Raw genomic sequence first — 20,003 nt, forward strand, 5'->3', positions numbered from 1 at the left:
TATATAAAATATGGCATTTTTAGCCATATTCATTTTTAGGGTTTAGTTCTCCTTTAAGCCGAGTGAGCCAGAACCAGAGATCAGTCATTATGATGAACAGATTACATGGATTGTTCATGAAAAGTGGTCAGCTGTGGATCACATTGAAAGCCCAATGCTGCATTTGGAATGTTTTGGGGATATGGGATTTTGTCCTATACCTGGTCAATCGGCTGTATGTCCTAAACACAATGAACCAGTTTTGTCATTATTGAAGCATGAGTCCAAAATTCAAAGGCCCCATCCTACTCAGATGCCAGTTTTTGGTTTAAAATATTGCTGGAAAAAAACATTTAAATATTGCTTGCTTGTGCCACTGATCATTCAGAGTTTAATTTTGTATCTGAAGCTAAAAGCAGGACACACACAGAAAGCAACTGAAAACATAATGTTGTAATCCGTGGAGACATATGGACACAGAGAGCGTACTGTTCTTAATGGCGTACAGCTACAGAGCTTCCTCTCTTCTCATGCCAACTGCAAATACATGCAACCCTTTCTCTGGTTAATCAGTACAAATGGCAGAGCTTGCTGTAAAGCTTTTATAGAGAAAATGCTGGAAGCTGAAACGTTATGTGATAGGACGGGGGGGGGGAGCAACAATCTATTGACCAGATACACTTTTTTTTGGCATGCAGATTTGCCAACATATATAATGACCTGGCCTGGACTGGAGTCAAAATAGGCCCTGCCATTCCAAGTACACAGAGGCCCAAACATCCCCCTACCAGCCCACTGTATGGTAACTTTATATGGAGCCATACAACAGCCCCTCTGGCCAGGGCCGGCCTTAGGCCTATTGGACCAATTGGGCCCAATAGGGCCCCGCACCTCTGGGGGCCCCGCACCACAGGGCAGCACAGATATTTCCCTCAGCACATGATGCTGCCTGGCCTGCCCCCAACTTTGAGAGTCCAGCCCATCCCCAAATCCATAGGTCCAGCCCACCCCCAACTCTGATAAGCCAGCCTATCCCCCAACTCCATAGGTCTAGCCTGCCCCCAACTCTCATAGGCCCAGCTTTCCTCCAACCTTGATAGGCCCTGCCTGCCCCCAATCCAACCAAGCCTGCTCCCAAGCTGAATCGGCCCAGCCTGCCCCAAACTAATTGGCCCAGTCCACTCTCCTATTTCCTCCCTCTCTCTCTTACCCTGTGTGCCCCTATTATGTGCCCCTATTTCATCCCTCTCACTCTCTTACCTTGTCTGCCCCTTTCCTTTCTATTTTGTGCCTGTATGCCCTTATTTTCCTAAATACTTGGTGTGTCAGTAGCCAGCAACACTTTGTCTAGGGGCTCCGCCAACATGGTCCCAATTGGGCCCCACATTTGATAGGATCAGCCCTGCCTCTGGCATTTCCAGGCCTAATAATGACGCTCAGCAACTAACAATATAGTCACACTGGTTTGCCAAATATCAGCAGCTGTATATTTTAGCTGCTTATAGTAGAATTATATTTTAAAACAAACAGATTTTTTTTTACTTTTGAAATTTGGCATGAGGCTAGACATATTGTCAGTTTCCCAGGTACCCTCAGGTCATGTGACTTGTGCTCTGATAAACTTCAGTCACTCTTTAGGGTCAGGGCACACAGGCAGATTCCGGGGAAATTAGTCACCCAGCGTCAAATCGCCTCTTCTTAGGGGCAACTAATCTCTCCCGAACTACCTCCCCTGCCTTCCCACAGGCTAAAATGTAAATCGCCGGCGGGATGGCACTCGGAGCGACTCACCTGAAGTTTCCTGACGAGGACAGAATTCCTTTAACATTTCTACTTTTTATTAGTTCTGTTATGTTGACCTGACTTTCTTTTAATATGACATTTACTGCATATAATAGAGGTAATAAAATAATGGGTCTTTTCATAGATATATATAGATACATATATATATACCATACATTTATATACCATTTTGTTCCTCTGGAGGCTGATGTCTCTGCAGTCTATGAGCAATGTGAACTATATAAATGTATGCAGAGTGTATGGAGACAGTGCCAAGGTGCAGCAAAAGAGAGAACAAACGTGGGTTGGACAGTATAATGCAAATTCTAAATAACAACAATAAACAAGGAATATGGTACATATATGGGATCCGTTATCCGGAAACCCGTTATCAAAAAAAAGCTCAGAATTACAGAATGGCCGTCTAATAATGGCCGTGTAATAATAAAAGTAGCTTGAACTTGATCCAAACTAAGATATAATTAATCCTTATTGAAAGCAATCCTATTGGTTTTATTTAATGTTTACCTGATTTTCTAGTAGACTAACGGTCCCCACAGACGCAAAGATTTTTCTTGCCGAACGACCGATTTTAGCGAAGTCCGTCCAATCCTTCGAAATTATCGTGCGGTTAGTGGGATTTGAACAATCGTACATCTTACATCTTATTTTTCAGACGACATCTGTCAGAAAATCGATCGGCCAGGTTAAAAAATCTTTATCGGCCCCAGTGCAATCTATCTATGTTTGCAGGGACAAGCAGCAGCTACCCTTTATTTTCCTGGCAATATCGCCTGAAATGGTCTTTTTAGTTAATGGACGATTCGTATGATCGTACGATCGTTTTGAGATAATCGTGGTCTGACGATGATGATCAGATCTTTTCAAAATCTTTACATCTATGGCCAGCTTTAGAGGCAGATTTATCAAGGGTCGAATATCGAATTTGAAAAACTGTGAAATATGAATTCAAAAAGACCAACCAATATTAAATCTAAGGGTTTTTTTTGGCTGAATAGGTCAGTTTTCGAAGAGACAGTACATGATAAATTTTGAAATTCGAATTTTCAATTTTTTTGACGTAAACAAAAATGAGCTTGAAATTCTAATTTTTTTAATTGAATTTTCACTTCGACCTTTGATAAATCTGCCTCTTAATCTATGAAGATCCAAATTACGGAAAGATCCGTTATCTGGAAAACTCCAGGTCCCAAGCATTCTGGATAACAGGTTATGCATTTAATACATTTTATAGAATAATGCAGTGAAGCTTATCTAGCTCAAGAGCTAAAATGACTGCATTAAAGTATACTGATAGCGGCAGGTGTGAATGTGGGAAAGATGCCAAAAACAGTATGTATTTCTATTTATATAGATTGTGGCCTTAAGAGACCTGTGCTTTATGGCTGCCTAAACTGATGACTCTTACTCTTCTGAAACTAATGCACCTTTTTTTCTTTTATTTAGTAGATGTATTCTATTTATCTATCATGTATCTATCATTCTATCAATCTTTCATGCCTTAACCATTAAAACATATAAAGAGGTTAAAATCTTACACAGATGTTACATTTCACTAGTGCAGTTACCTATAGCAACCAATCAGCAATTACGTTTAAACAGGCTACATGTTAGGAAGGTCAGATTGGATACTACAGGGGTTATTTATCAAAGTCCGAATTTATCTAAATATTTTCTGAAAAAACTCAGACCCGATCCGCACGGGTTTTTTGGGCATATTTATTAATACACTTTCCTGAAAATGTTGTTTGCGGGAAAAAAACGTGAAAAATCTGATTTTCATGATTTTTTGGGGATTTTTCATCCGATTTTCACAATTTTTTCCCTCCCCACCCATAATTTGCATATGCGAATTAGGATTAGAATCCGAATCCTGTTGAAAAAGGCCAAATCCTGGCCAAACCCCGAACCGAATCCTGGATTCGGTGCATCCCTAATATAAATTAGGCCAAGGTGAGCTAACAATTGATGAAGAAAGATATCAAAGCACCTTACTGGTAAAAGGAAAGACAATTCATAGGCCCTCCTTATTCTAGTAAGTAAACTCTTCTAAAGCAAGTACTCTGTGATATTATCAGTTATAATAAGTGCTTAGCAGTGATGTAATTTGTCACATGACAAATATATATATAAAAATATAAAGATATCAAATCCCTAAATATAACGTTTGTGAGTGCTCCAATTTTGTTTTATGTGGATATTTATACAGCAGAGGATCCTCAGTAGATGGGGTGATCAGTTCTTCCGAATGTAATTCGGAAGAACTATGTCAGTGATGGATAATATTCTGAATTCTGACCAGATATCCCTCAAAAAAAAATACGACTGTTGCAACCATATTTTATGCATGGGTAATCTTATGAGCCAACAGTGGTGCATACAGTTGTTGGGCCTCAAAGATGGGAAGTGAACCAAAAGTTCTGAAAGCCTCTGCTTTATAGTATAGAACAACTGGTTTAGTGCCCCATCAAACACTTTCCTAATACAGGATTGTAGGTCACTGGGTACAAAGTTTAGCAGGACAAACTTTCAGTAGTTGGAAAATGTCTCTATTGATAGCCTGGGTCAAGAATGGACTCCAAAGTGCAATGTTTTTCCAAGACCTGTAAAGCCTGACATATATGTGGCAGGTGTTAAGTCCAACAAATGCTTTACTGTTTCTCAACGTCACTGCATAAGCAAGCTCTTCATACCAGTCCTGCAACGAACTCTCTGAACTCCCTTCATTGCCTTTCAGACTACCCATTCTCTGTACTTTTCATCCTCTCAGCAAACTGACTCTCCACTATTTTCTTTTGAGTTTTCCTCTCATGCTTAACCCTATACCTGTTCCCACTGATCAGCTTCTGTATATCTTGTGCTGTATTCCCATGTGACAAATCTTTTTAATGCACCCAATAAAGTGTATCTCTTCATTTCTTGCAATATTAATATATGGAGGCAAGACGAATCTTGATGACTTTTAGTCATGCTACAGCCCCAATAGCAACAGTACAACGAGCATCCATCAGTTAAAAGGGCAAGTAAAGGCTAATGCTCTGTGTGGTGCCAAAATGTTAGTAAAAAACTCCACAGGCAGACGGCACTTCTGGACAATTTTTATTTGGGTAAGCTGCTACAAATGACCTAACGCGGTTCGCGATTGGATCCCATAATCATATGTATCCAATCCCGAAACGCGTTAGGCCGTTTGTAGCAGCTTACCCATATTAATATTATCCAGAAGTGCCGTCAGCCTGTCTCCTCTTCTGTCAGGGCCCTAAGGCACCATACAATAAGTGTGATTTCAAAGCATTTTTCAAATGCCAAGTGATCTTGAGTCAAACTGAATCCTCAGCAAAGGCAGATAATTTGGCAGTTCTTGCTTGTGTGCCTAAAGGTAAATACACAGAGAAAACCCGATTGTTTTAAAATTTACTGGCCGTCCGTTTAAAAGCAAATAGCTTGTTGGTTGCTATGGATTACTGCACCATGGCAGAATTGTGTTATTGTTACATTTCCACAACTTCTCCTTTGGAAATTTATCTTTCCTTTTTTTTCAGGACTTCACATTAGTCCTGGGTAGGTTTTTTTGAAAGCTAAACAGAATATTGGTGCTCACTGCATATTGCAAAAGCAGGTAAGGGGGCAAGTAACCTCACTTTTCACTCAATTTTACATCCATTTTAGTGCTTAGCATTTGTGATTGCATCTGTTAATGAGCCTTAGAATCTTAGATCACACTGGTTTTAGGGCTTTAAATTATCTAGCCATAAACCATAAGCAAACCGCTACTTTGTGAGAGGTAATAAGAAATATATCCAACTGGTTGCACATCCATATGCAAGCACAGAGGTAGCTATAATTGTTCCAACACTGTAAAGCAGTTTATCTAGTATAAGTAATTCTAGAACAACTGGGCTTGCTGAGTAATCATTGAAGACATTTCGATACTCATTCGAGCAGCTTCTTCAGTCACTGAAGAAGCTGCTCCAATGAGTAGTGAAACGTCTTCAATTATTACTCAGCAAGTCCAGTTGCTCTAGAATTACTTATACTAGATATCCCATGACCTGGATGAATGAGAATATCCATGGTGATGTAAAGCAGTTTATTTCCCCCAAACTACTGTACTAAATGTGAATACTCTCACCAGATACAGCTATGTCCCTTCTAATTGGGATGCGCAGTAGAGTTCTTTAAAATAATCAATGATGGGGCTCATTTATGGCCTGAATCTAGATAGTAACCTATACCAACCAATCACTGATTATTTTGTTTTCTTTTTTAAGCCAAATATCCAATCACTGATTATTTATTTTTTCAAGCCAAATATAACAGTAAAAGCAAACATTTGATCAGTTGTTGCATGTCAAATTTGCCCAGTGATCATAAAACAGCATGATACCATTTTTAAACTACATTTAGGTGCAGATTTAAAGGATCAGTAACATCAAAATTGTTTTAAAAAATATGTCTTTGTATACTACGAAAAAAAACACCAACACATATTAAACTTTAAAATCGCAAAGTCTTTATTTAGAAATAACTTAACGAATCTCCGCTTGTGCTCCTCTTCAGAAAAGCGATCGGGTGATCCATTGTGCGGCGCTTGATTTCTCTTACCTGCCTTCCTCATAGGAGATAGCCAGGGAGGAGAAATTAAGCGCCACAAAATGGATTGTCGCCCTGACGCCTTTTCTGAAGAGGAGCGCAAGCGGAGTCTCGGTAAGTTATTTCTAAATAAAGACTTTGCGATTTTAAAGTTTAATATGTGTTGGAGATTTTTTCCTAATATACAAACAATTTTTTTAGAATAGAATTTTTTTAGAATAGAATTTTCAAGGGTCAAAATTCACACATTTGAATTTGAATCCCCTATTCAAATGTAAATTTGATTCTTAAAATTATCACACTCGACCATGGAAGCAATCCTAATTCAAATATTCGCCACAATGGCAGAGGTCCGTTGAGCCATTTGGAGATGTTACTAGCCTTCCTGACATTTGAGGTTTTTTTTGGGAGAAAATTAGATTCGTATGAATTTTCGTGTCTGAACCATTCGACCGAATATTAGCCACTCAAATTTGAATTTGAACCTCCCAGTCAAATTGTGAGTATATTTGAATTTTATAAAACTGAATTTGAAATTCAACTTTGATAAATGGGCCTCCCCAACTTACATGTGGATATTAGCACCACAACATGTAGACTGGAATATAGAACTGTAATATCACTGCCCAGCAATATCGACATGCACTACTCACTTCCTGCCCACAACAATGTAATCTCCTGTTGCAAAATTATCATGAAGTCAATGTGTTAAGAAAATAACTTGCTATAACATGTACAGTATATTTCTGTGAATGCTTGGGCATTGGCAAAACTACTGGAGATGTAATGGCACCCAGTCTTGGGCTGTGCTAAGCATTTAATGAGCATCAGGGTGGGAGAATTTTTTTGCAGAGCATGTAGCAGCCACCAATCTGAAGGTGGGTAGGCCAAGGTGTATATACTGCATCTTGGCCTGGCTGTGTATAGTTACCCGACTGTGCCTGGATATTTGTAGATATTGTGTGATTGTTACAGCAGTGCTTTCAAAAGCTTCCATAACCATCATAAATATTTGTGATCCCTTTACATCACAGGGTGCCCATTTGGAGAACCAAGTGCACTTGGAGTTTATAAAGATTGTTACTTTTGACTTCTTCTGCATGTCAGCATTAAGTATTATTATCCTTCTTATTATTTTAATAACTTCTATTTTTATTTCGTTTGGAACACTCAAACAGGATCACATGGCTGCAGTTTATACATCCCCAGCCCTGAATGGGAGTAACAGGGGAACTTTTAAATTAAATTAAACAGATCGAAGGTGAGATTATTAGTGAAAAAGGATCGAGTAAGCTGTGTTTGTACAAGAAGAAAGGCGGGATGGAGGGAAAGAGTGGTGGGTCAGAGTTCGAGTCTACTTCTTTTATTCTCCATTCGATTGGGTGCTCTGTTAGTAAATGCATAAAGTCTATCTTGTTTGTGTCATCATATGGGTGGTTTATCCAGTAAGGTATTATTGTGATTTCCATTGGTCCCAATAGTTTTCATCAAAGTTGGGATTTGTTAGGTGAGGTTATGATCTTAAAGTCGATGTTAAAGTATCCTGCTTCTGTGATGTGAAAGATTTGTTATCTAATTTGACATAGGTTTTTTTTATAATCCAGAGAATTATTTAATATTGCCAGGTCCGTATAAAGTGACATTGATAGATGTATTGCCTCCTGCTAGCTATAGCGAGGCCTAACAGGTCCACCAGATGTGTTGCATATATCTTTTCATGCTTCATCATCTCCAGAAATTAGGTGATAGACTAGTAGTCTGACTCCTAAACTTGCAATAACTAAACTCCCTGTAACTATAGCAGCTGATTTGAGGTTTTCTGGATAGTTAAGCCTCCTAAACATTCTCAACCCCTCCTTTAATTTATTTGTCACTAGCTCCTTCTGTAGGAAGTCATGATGTCACTCCCACTACACTCGATGGTGAAACCTCCTTTCCTCTTGTCTCAGATAATACCCTCTTATTACCGACACTGATCTAGGGATCAAAAGTTTATTAGAACTTGATTTAGCACTTGATTAAGGGAAAAAAGTTTTAATAAAGAAGTACTGTACTGTATATAGAAATAATGATTATGATGAGTAATAAAATGATGCAAGAAAACCAACTCGTTTCAGTGCAAGTCTGGCCCAGCTGACACTTTCAGCTTAAAAAAAACATTGCATCATTACACAGCCAACGTATATGTGTGTGTTCACTCTCCTGCTTGTGTCTATTTTATTTTGGACCCTGCTACAGTTCAGATATTACAAGTAAATATAGAATTATAGTGGCATTTTGTGATCTGTGTAAAGACAGTTCCTTTTGAATAAATATAAATATTGTAACCCTAAAAATTGTAACCTTAACAAGAATGTCTTATACCCATATATGTTCATATATGTAGAGTATATATATATATATATATATATATATATATATATATATATATATATATATACTGTATATATCCCTATCTAGAATATGCCGTACAGTTTTGGTCTCCAATGCTCAAATAGGACCTTACAATACCCCTGTGCGCAACTTCAGATTTTAGTGAATTTGCGGAGCGCTGGCGAAACTACGCCTGGCGAAGTGTGGTGAAGTGCGGCGAAGTTGCGCCTGATCTTAGTGAATTTGCCCCTAAATTGGGCAATATCAGGCTTATCCTATTATTGGGCCTCATGTTCTCATAACAATTGGGAATACAGGTGGTCAAACTAGGGATCACATCAATGAACCAAAGCAAAGTCAAAAGTAAAGTGCCACACTCACACAACTCACTGTTTGAAGCCTCGGGTGCACGCTGTACTCCTCTCTGCACAGGTTCTCTACACATGGGTTAAACAATTGCAGCAGCACTCCGATATTTGAAAAAACTTTTTATTCGTGCAACAACGGCAACGTTTCGGACTATTCCAGCCCTTTATCAAGCCAAACAAAATGTGAAACAAACGTTCTTTTAAAGGTGATTAACAGGTGCTTGATGGGAGGATTTACCAATAAGTCACCACCTCCCAATTAAGAGACTCAATTCCCAGCAGTCTCTGTAAAATGTCCGTGAAAATTTGTGCAAAATTATCTCTCAAACAGCTCAATACATTGATAATTAAATAATTCATCCATTGTGCTGGGAATTGAGTCTCTTAATTGGGAGGTGGTGACTAATTGGTAAATCCTCCCATCAAGCACCTGGTAATCACCTTTAAAAGCACGTTTGTTACACATTTTGTTTGGCTTGATAAAGGGCTGGAATAGTCGGAAACGTTGCCGTTGTTGCACGAATAAAAAGTTTTTTCAAATATCGGAGTGCTGCTGCAATTGTTTAACACATCAATGAACCAAAGCGATCCTTACTGGGATGGGATTTTTAAATCTGTCCAATCGATATCTCCTTGATTATAGGCTAGATAACGGTCAGTAAAGCCCATCGGTGGGCCCCATACATGGGCTAAAAAGCTGTCGACATTGAGGCACATTTACTAAAGAGTGAATTTTCTCTTCACCTTACTTCACCAAAGTTTGCCTCACTTCGCCAGGTGTATTTTCTTAACACATCTCCATATTTACTAAAAATCACAAGTTGAAATTTTCAAGACAAATGTGGTGAATTTTTTCCTGGGAAAATTCACCAGTATATTTCCCCATACAATAGTAGTGGGGAAAATTTTCACTATGGAGAAAATTAGCATGGAAAAGTTTATGTTGATTGCGATTTAAAAGTGGCTGCTCTATCTTTATAATGGGAGTTCGCCAGCTTGAACCAGGCAAAGTACACTTTGGCGAAAAGGGTACTGTTCGAACTTTAATAAATTACCGGATTTTCGCTAGATAATTTTTTAAATTCGCTGGCGAAATGGTGTAGACGTTCTCTAGCTCTGAGGTTTTTTTGCTAGCTATTTGTCACCTTTGTCTTTTACTAAATCCGCAAATTCGCTGCGACTTATCATTTTGGAGAATTTTCCCCAAATTTGCCATTTAGTAACTGTGGCAATTGTCTCGATCATGTACAGACACTTTAACCCCATTCTCCCCAGAAGATCATGTCTGGCATATAAATTCCAACACAATTCTCAAGGGGAATAGAACATCTTATCTTTATTTCAGCAACTGGCATCTAAACTTCCTTGTGTCTAGCCCACAAACACAATATAGTAATTATATTATATAAATATATAAGTAATTCTCTGTAGTGATGCCTTAGCCTCAGTAATCCACAGATTGAGTCCGTGGTTTGTAAATCCCTGTTTCTGATTTGTAACTCTACAGAAGAATTTCAGTGATTTAATTCACATATTAGTCCTCAGTGTCTGTCTATAACTTTTATCTAACCTACTACTCTGTAGAGGCCATTCATAATGCTGGACGAAGTGCGCAAAGTGAAAAAACGCAGCCAATTTTTTGCACTTTGCAGGCTGCTTCCTTTCTTGTGTAACTTGCTGCAGGCAGGTGCCCCTAGATTGAACGCTGTTTGTGTTAGACATTGTTCAATCCAAGATGGGTGGGTTGGAGAAGACATGCTGGAGGCACAGCCCACATCGGAGCCCTGTACTTACCACCTGCTGGTGTGGGGCTGCTCTCTGCACCAAACACTAGATTTTGGTGCAAAGGCTAGCAATCGCAAGAGTATAAATTATTTTTAAGTGAGCACTAAGGGGCATGCTCTTGTGTGGCTATGGCACACTTTGGATTTGGTTGCACTAGAGCCCTTATAACATTAATGCATTTTGATGGGGAAGTGGCGGTGTTTAAAGGGGTTCTTCATCTTTGAGAGAAGTATGAGGTAGAGAGTGATATTTTGAGATAATTTGCAATTTGTTTTCATTTTTTATTATTGAAGGTTTTTGAGTTATTTAGCTTTTCATTCAGCTGCTCTTCAATTTTCATTTTAAGCAGTCTGGTAACTAGGGTCCAAATGACACTAGCAACCATGCATTGATTTGAATAAGAGACTGGAATATGAATATTGGAAAGCATAAACAGAAAGATGAGTAATAAAAAGCAGCAATAAAAATACATTTGTAGCCTTACGGAGCATTTGCAAAGCTGCAAAGAGTCTGAAGAAAAAGGCAAATAACTATAAAACTATTAAAAAATAAATAATGAAAAGTTGCTTAGAATTGGCCATTCTATAACATAATAAAAGTTACCTTAAAGGTGAACCACCCCTTTAATGAGTATTTTAACTAGGAAACACTGCAGCCACTGGAAATACCATGGTGGTCCAAATGCCACATGTGGCACAGGATTAGGTGTGTATTCACCTGAATACAATATGGTGGGTGGATTTCCAAGCACATTCAACAATAATATCCAGGGGCACTTTGTTATTGAGATCTGAAAGGATCTGAAAGGCCTGGAATTTGTGGAAAGATAACAAAGGCCCAAGGCTAGGGCGGCAACATTTTAGGGGGGAGGCATGCCGGCCAACTAAACCTATAACAAACAAGGGAAAGTTGTGCTCACCACTAATTTTTAAAACCATTAGGCGGGGGTGCAATGAGGCCGTGACCACAAAATACATATAGACATATAGCTGGCCATCTTAAATATATTGCAATATATAGACAAACAGTAGCTGTATGCACAAAATGTCTCAATGTCTTAAATATATTCATAATGGGTTGAGTGCAGAGGACCTTTTGTATTTGCCCAACTAAACCTACATTGGTTTGGAAGCAGTGGGGATTTGCAGGAGATACTATCGTTTTTATAATGTCCTGTGCACCAATCCCCAGTACTCGATGCTGAAAATTTGCGCATGTGCATAAAGAAGGGGAGGAGACGGGGCCATGAATGGCAGTGGGCATAGGGGTGCCTGCTATGTAAATCCGGCTCTGATTAGCAATATGTTAAAGGAATTGTTCAGTGTAAAAATAACAACTGGGTAATAGGGATGCACCGAATCAAGGATTCGGCCTTTTTCAGCAGGATTTGGATTTGGCAGAATCCTTTGCCCAGCCGAACAGAATCCGAATCCCAATTTGCATATGGAAATTAGGGTCAGGGAGGGAAATTTCGTGACTTTTTGTCACAAAACAAGGAAGTAAAAAATTTTCCCATTCCTACCCCTAATTAGCATATGCAAATTAGGGTTCAGATTCGGCCGAATCTTTCGCAAATGATTCAAGGGTTCGGCCGAATCCAAAATAGTGGATTCGCTGCATCCCTAGTTTCCAATATTATGTCAGACATCCAGTCACTCCAGCCTTTACACATTACATTTTTACTAACAATTAGAGATGCACCGAATCCACTATTTTGGATTCGGCCGAACCCCCGAATCCTTTGCGAAAGATTCGGCCAAATACCAAACCGAATTCTAATTTGCATATGCAAATTAGGGGTGGAAAGGGGGGAACAAATTTTACTTCCTTGTTTTTTGACAAAAAGTCACGTGGTTTCCCTCCCCTAATTTGCATATGTAAATTAGGATTCGGTTCGGCCAGGCAGGAGTTGGCCGAATCCGAATCCTGCTGAAAAAAGCCGAATCCGGGCTGAATCCCGAACCGCATCCTGGATTCGGTGTATCCCTACTAACAATATTAGAAACATTTTTTTTATTTTGCACAGTCTATTTATTTAGCCGGTTTTTATTTTCACACTGAACTGTTCCTTTTAAAGGTGGCATAATGTGCCCACTCTCCATCAGTGTAGTCCTATCCAGGCATGGCTACTCCAGGGCCATTATATGTCATGTGCAGGGCAGCAATCAGGGGGGGACAGGGGGTAGAGTTGTAGGGGGGCCCGGCCATGCCACACTTACTTGATCAGCTGGGCCCCCCATATTTCTGAGAGCTGCTGACTTCGGAAAGGCATGGATGTTTAAGGGGCCCTGGCCACCAATTTTCTTATAATGTGGGGGGGCCTTGGCCACCAATTTTTTTTTCTCATGTGGGGTCCTAGCCACCAATATTTTTTAATGGGGGGGCCCTGGCCACAAATGTTTTTTTTATGGGGGGCCCTGTCCACCAATATCTTTTTATTTTTTATTAACATGTGGGAACCCTAGCCACCAATATTTTTTTTTGTTTTTTACTGTGTGGTGGGGAGGGCGGACCTGTAGGTGGGGCTAGCGGTGGGCGCAGCCCAGGGGGCCCAGGACATTTTGTCGTATGGGGCCCTGCGATTTCTGATGGCGGTCCTGGTCATGTGCCGTTTAACTATACCATAAACTGTGGGTGCACAAACCACAATCTGCTGTCAGGCCATAAGACCACATTCTTCTATGTACATGGTCACTTTTAATGAAAAGTCCAAATTCAGGTGAGGAACGTGAAAGCAGAGGGCAGTCCTCAAAGATGAAGAGGTAAATATGGTGGCTGCTTTGCTATTGGGTCAGCACTGCTATTTGTGAGACATGTGTATGGCTGGACTTATAATAAAGCAAATATAGTCCCTGCTAGTAACGCTTTCAGTCTGCTACTGAGGAACCAAGTATTCACGTAAGATACCCCGTAAGGCTCTGAGGCTTCAAAAGCAGCGGGAAGTTGATGAAACTCCACATTGAGTTTCCAGCTATGGGGATAGTTTGGTGTAGTAACGTGTCTTTTTTTTATCCGGTCTGCAAAGCTCCTCCTGTCTGTCTCCGCGCATGGATATCGATTAGGTAAATATTCCGTGGCCCCTGACCGCTTCACCCCTTCACTGACCTCTTCTTCTGCGACTGAAGTGTCACCGGGTGCAGCATCGGATTATCACGCTCCGAATAGAGTTCGTAGGCGCGATGCAATTGGCCGTCTGAAACGTGACGAGCGCTGCCATTGGTCCGTTCCTTGCTTTCACGTGCTGGGGGGCGGTCTCGATGAGGATAAGCATTCGGCGCGGGCAGCAGTCAGTGCCAATGTTTCAGCGGCTGCTGAGAAGCGAGTGTCAATCTCTGGGCTGCTCCTATTCAGGTACATCCCTCTGCATCCTATGGGCTCTTTCTTTTCTACTTAACTATCTACCTCGTCTTAATTAACCCACTGACTGTACAATTGGAGTTTAAATGTGGCTGTGCCAAGTTATTTGCATGTAGAACAGTAATAACAGTGATAAAGCAATATATATATAATAAATGACAATGCTACATTCTGTCAGGAGCTTGCAGGGCTCATATTATCACTTGTTTTCCATGTTGCATGCACAGTAGTGACAGTTTTATGTTTCATGGCAGTTGCATGTGCTGAAGGGACACAAAGGATTATGCTTGACCCAGATTCTCTATGAAGTGGTTTCATGCTTTCACTGCCAGTATCTGGATAGATAGATATAATCAGGAATTAGCCATTTGTTTCCTGCTGTTCATAAACTGCACCCTTGTCATCTCCTGGGACTTGTAGTTTAACATCAGCTGGATGTTCAAGGGGGTGGTTCACCTTTAAGTTGACTTTTAGTATGCTATAGAACAGCCAATTCTAAGCAAATTTGTTTTTTAATTACTTGCCTTCTTCTGGCTCTTTCCAGCTTTCAAAAGGGGGTCGCTGACCGCATTTGAAAACAAATGCTCTGTAAGGCTACTTTTTATTATTCGTCTTTCTATTCAGACCCTTTCCTACTTATAATTCCAGCCTCTTATGCTCCCCATAGACGCGACGATTCTTCTTGCCGAACGACCGATTTTAGGGAAGCCCGACCAATTATCGCGTGGTTAGTAGTATTCGAACGATCGTACATCTTACGATTTTTCGGCCGACATTTGTCGGGAAATTGATCGGCCAGGTCAAAAAATCTTTGTCGGTCCCAGTGCAATCTCTCTATGTTTGCAGGGCCAAGCAGGCAGCTCCCCTTTGTTTTCCTGGTAAATTGGTCTTTTTAGATGATGGTAAATTCGTACGATCGTACGATCGTTCTGAGAAGATCGCGGTCTCACGATCAGGATCTGATCTTTTAAAAATCTCAACATCTATGGCCAGCTTTATTCAAATCAATGCATGGTTGCTAAGGGAATGCAGAACCCTAGCAACCAGATTGCTAAAATTTGCAAACTTGGAGAACTGCTGAATAAAAAATAACTCAAAAACCACAAATAATAAAAAATGAAAACCCATTGCATATTGTCTTAGACTATCACTCTCTATACCATACTAAAAGTTAAGTTAAAGGCGAACAACCCCTTTAATGTAGTCAGCTGCAAGCAGGACTATAATTCGTATAATTCGGACTTCTATGGGGTTCTTTGTGAGTTTGATCCTGCTACAGAACCTGCAAAGTGCAGCATAAGCCCTGGAAGCTTTGCCAGGAATCAGCAATGTACAGTAATGCCTGAAGTAAATGGTCCAGGGCTGATATATTTAAGGAAAGTTAACGTTCTGTTTATATATATATATATATATACTATTATACTTGGAGGTCCTTAGGTATCAACTATGTGAAAATTTTAAACGATACGTGTATAAATGTTATATATTTGCACGGACAAACAGGTTCCTGGCATTAAAGTTACACAGTTCTTTGCACCATTGAAAGTCGTTTAGCCCAGCCATAACGTCAAAAGTACATTAAAGTAGACAGTATCTTCAAGCCAACCTCAGTTTTGGTGGTAATAATTCACAGCATTATTTTGCAATTGTGCGTGTTATTACATCACGGCAGGCTTTGTTGATAAAAAAAATATAACTGAAATATAATTTACAACTGACTTTATAAATACATAACTGCATCCCTTGAGACAGTTTTTTTTCCTTTTGACACTAATAAGACCATAAGGGGGCAGTGCAATGCATCTATTATTCTTTTTCTGTGACGCAGTTTGTGGTTTAATTACTGAATTGTTTAAAATGGCTAGCAAAGGCCATATATCGTTTTTTATAACTTAGAATATATACACATTGCAGACCAGAAAAAATTATTTAACCTATGGACTTTTATCTCTTTACAGAATGATTCAGATTTTGGAACCCCGTTCTCTTCCACGATCCATAATGCCGGTAGATATGGCAGTTAGGATATGCCTGGCACATTCTCCACCGCTAAAAAAATTTCTCAGCCCCTCCGATTGCAGGGGAAGAAATTTTGTTAACCGATTTAAGCCACTAAGACCATGCCTCAGTCTGAAAAAGGAATCCGAATCCAGGAGCAATGAGTGGAACCGCTCAAAATCTAGAAACAAAAAGAGAGTGGTCTTTGCAGACTCCAAAGGACTTTCCTTAACTTCAGTGCATGTGTTCTCAGAGTTCAAAGATGAATCATCATTGGATCTTCAGTTTGACCTGATAGACCTAGAAGATATAACAGCCAGTTTAAAGCTGCATGAAGAGAAGAACTTGATACTGGGATTCACTCAGCCTTCAGCTGATTATCTACAGTTCCGCAATCGCCTGCAGAAGAGTTTCGTCTGCCTAGAGAATTGCAGCCTTCAGGAAAGATCAGTCGCAGGTACCATCAAAGTAAAAAACGTCAACTATACAAAATCTGTCAAGATTCGTATCACCTTCAACACCTGGAAATCATTCGTAGATGTGGATTGTGTCTACATGAACAATGTCTATGGAAGCACTGACAGCGACACATTTTCTTTCGTCATCGACATACCCCCCAACATTCCCAGTCATGAGAAAATCGAATTCTGTATATCCTATGAAAGTGAAGGGCAGGTCTTCTGGGACAACAATGACGGACAGAACTATTCAGTGATACGTGCAGAATGGAAATCAGATGGTGTGCACACACCTTCACCAACTAAAACAGACATTGCATCATATGAATATAAGAAGAAACCACAAAACAATGACTTTGATCAGTTTGGAAGCCCCAGAACATCTGCTGGTCTGTATCCCGAATGGCAAAGTTGGGGTAAAATAGGGGGATCACCTTACTGGTGAAAAACAGCATAGATGTTCATATAAATCTAAACGTCTCAGTGCTGATGAGACCTCATTTGCAAACAAACAAATGAAAATGCTTAAAATCAAGTAACAGTATAAGGAACAATGATAACTATATGTTCACGGCCATATCTTAGGACAGTACGCTTTTAACAAGCACATTTTCAAAACACAGTATGTACTGCCTTTGTCTACCGTAGCATTAGAGTGCTCAGTGCTGATGCCATCGGAACCTCTGACGTTGGTCATATACACAAAATATACATATGTGTAAGGTTAAAATGATGAGCTGTACACCCTGCAGCTTGTTTTTGTAAACCACATGAGGATAGTTCTTACAAGTTGGGCAGCAGTTAGAATTCAGGAGACCCTTTTTTCGATATCTTTTTTTTTTTTTTGGATGAATCCATTGTACGAAATGGCTAACGATACATCGCGGAAGATCAACCAGCTGCAAATATGGAGAAGCATGTCATGTATTTCTAGTGACCTGACACATATAGATGAGCATGAAACGCACTAGGCACCTGGGAAAGGAGTGTTAGGTTTGATTTTAAAAGCTGGACTTTTAAAACCTTTCCAAACTCATACAGGGTGACCCAAAATTGTACAACTTGCAACCTTGTAGCTGTTGTTAAACTGCAATTTTCAGCATACCACCACTAAATAGTTCAGCAGCAACTATTGGATCATATTTTGGACATCCCTGTTATCAATTTTTATGGAGGTAGTTAAAGAATGAATGTGTTTGCACTACAATTTAAGCAAGTAAGGGTACAGAAAGTTCAAACGCACTAATCAGTCCATCATGGTTTGATTGATAAAGAAGGGCCCTGCAATGTTGCTTTAAGCTATCCCAACAAATCTGCTTTTAAGTAAAAAAAAAAGGTGCCTTTTCAAAAAAATATTGCCACAAACCTAAAATGCAGAATTGTAGGTTGTCTGAATATTGAATAGTAGCAATATTGTGCCATTCAGAAAACTCTGCAAAGCCGAACTGCATAGTTACAACTACACCATCACTTCTGGAATATAGTCTCAATTTTCTGGACTACTTTCCTTTCCCACTTGATCCCACTGTGTTCTAGAGGTGTGTGCAATACATTGCCATGCAATGCTCCTCTCTCCTCTGGCCCGTTGGACTCTGGGAAGCCTAAAACAACGCATGTATTATTTTGGCAGATTACATCAACCTTTTAGTGTTATGTGCAAATAAAGAACAACTTTTAGGATAACAAAACCCCCATCCTCCCTGCCCTGTAAAAAAAAATTGCACTTGTTTGCAAGGAATCTGTAATAGTCTCTTTCTTCTAACTTTTTTTTAAGATAATTAATTACAGAAGTCAGAAAATTAAATTTCCTTCATATTGAAGGCAACGCAAATCGTTTTTGCACCTTTATATGTGAATTTGGTATTTGATAGAATTGTAGTTTCCTTAATGGATAAAATGATTGTAGCTGATATTTTTGCACATCAGATAGTTGAACCTTTTTTCTTTCCATTGAGTAATGACAGCTTTTTATTAAATACTTTTTATGGCACAGAGAATTATGTTTTCTTTCCCCTTTGCTTCTTTTTTTCTCTCAAGAACTCTTGCACTTTTTACATGAAATAGCTGAGCAGTGTATTTTTCTATTTTGTTACGGGCTCTAATGTGTATTTCTTGATGTACAGTACGTTTTGAAGCTGACAATACTATATTTGATGACAGAATGAAAAAAATGGGCGGTGTTCTTGACTGTGAAATGAACTGTGATGCTTATTAAGAATAATGATCATTAATTTGTTTATTTGATATGACGGTGTCCAATGTGCACAATAAAATCAGCTTTAAGGAATGTTTATAGGTCACTATATGTCAGATATTAAACTTAAGAATGATGAGAGAGTGAATAAGTTACGTGTTTCAACCCAACAGTCTGTTTCCTACCATGTTTTGTCACTGTAAAATAAACCCATTCTACGTAAAATGTGAACTTTCAATAATAAATTATGTTTTGTATAATGACAGTGGTCTAATTATTTGATCCCAAATAACATTGGTTTTCCAATAGCAAACATTTGGATTTTTTGGATCCACCCTAATAAAAAACAGCTAAATGGAAATAAATATATATATATATATATATATATATATATATATATACATAATACACAAGAACCATGAATATCCTGTAAATGTTATGCTTATAAACAGTGCTTAATGATGTCATCAGTTATAATTGGAGCTTAGTGATGTCATTTCTGTCACATGACTCACTGTGTATTATAATAAATAAGTACCCTCGGAGTTCAATGTCCTGTATAAAAACAGGAACTCATGGAACTCCTCTGTAACTTATAATATCCTTATATTTTACAAGAGGGGGTACTTTTTTCAATATATATATATATATATATATTTTTTTTTTTAGTAAGATATGGGTGTCTAAAGGACTGGCTCAGGAAAAGCTGGATTATGGGTCCCTGGAGTGAATGGAAGAGAGCAGGGTGGCCTTTCATTCCTTGCTCCATAAAAGGTTTTGCAGCTGCCTAATTAGAGGTAGTTTGCTAATTAATTTGTAGTTTAAAGGAGGTGTGGAGCAACACCTCAGGGCTTCCCCTAGACATCTCCTTGAGTGGAGGAGGTCTAATAGAGCCTGCATTCCGGTTGAAGATAATTAGTTGTTTTTTTTTTAAAAAAAAAAAAGCCCACCGCCAGCTCTAGGCTACCCGCACCGGGAGTGAGCTCCTGGCGCTAGCAGCCATGTCCGGTCACTCACAGGTGCCCCTTAAGTGACAACCAGTGCCCCACCCACCTGCTGAAAAGAGGCATCAGTAGCTAAGTATATTGGTCATAT

General features: G+C 39.3%; 1 protein-coding gene across 1 annotated transcript; it reads left to right on the forward strand.

Moving 5' to 3' along the window:
• Positions 1–14,207: 14,207 nt before the first annotated feature.
• ppp1r3c.1.S (protein phosphatase 1, regulatory (inhibitor) subunit 3C, gene 1 S homeolog) lies at positions 14,208–18,868 on the forward strand (the record flags this gene model as incomplete). The annotated part of the gene is given in 2 exon segments (NM_001093339.1): positions 14,208–14,252; positions 16,217–18,868. A coding segment is annotated over 1 exon segment (900 nt). The 5' UTR covers positions 14,208–14,252; positions 16,217–16,259.
• Between the last annotated feature and the right edge of the window lie 1,135 nt (positions 18,869–20,003).

Source organism: Xenopus laevis, chromosome 7S, assembly GCF_017654675.1.
Source record: "Xenopus laevis strain J_2021 chromosome 7S, Xenopus_laevis_v10.1, whole genome shotgun sequence".
Classification (NCBI taxonomy): domain Eukaryota; kingdom Metazoa; phylum Chordata; class Amphibia; order Anura; family Pipidae; genus Xenopus; species Xenopus laevis.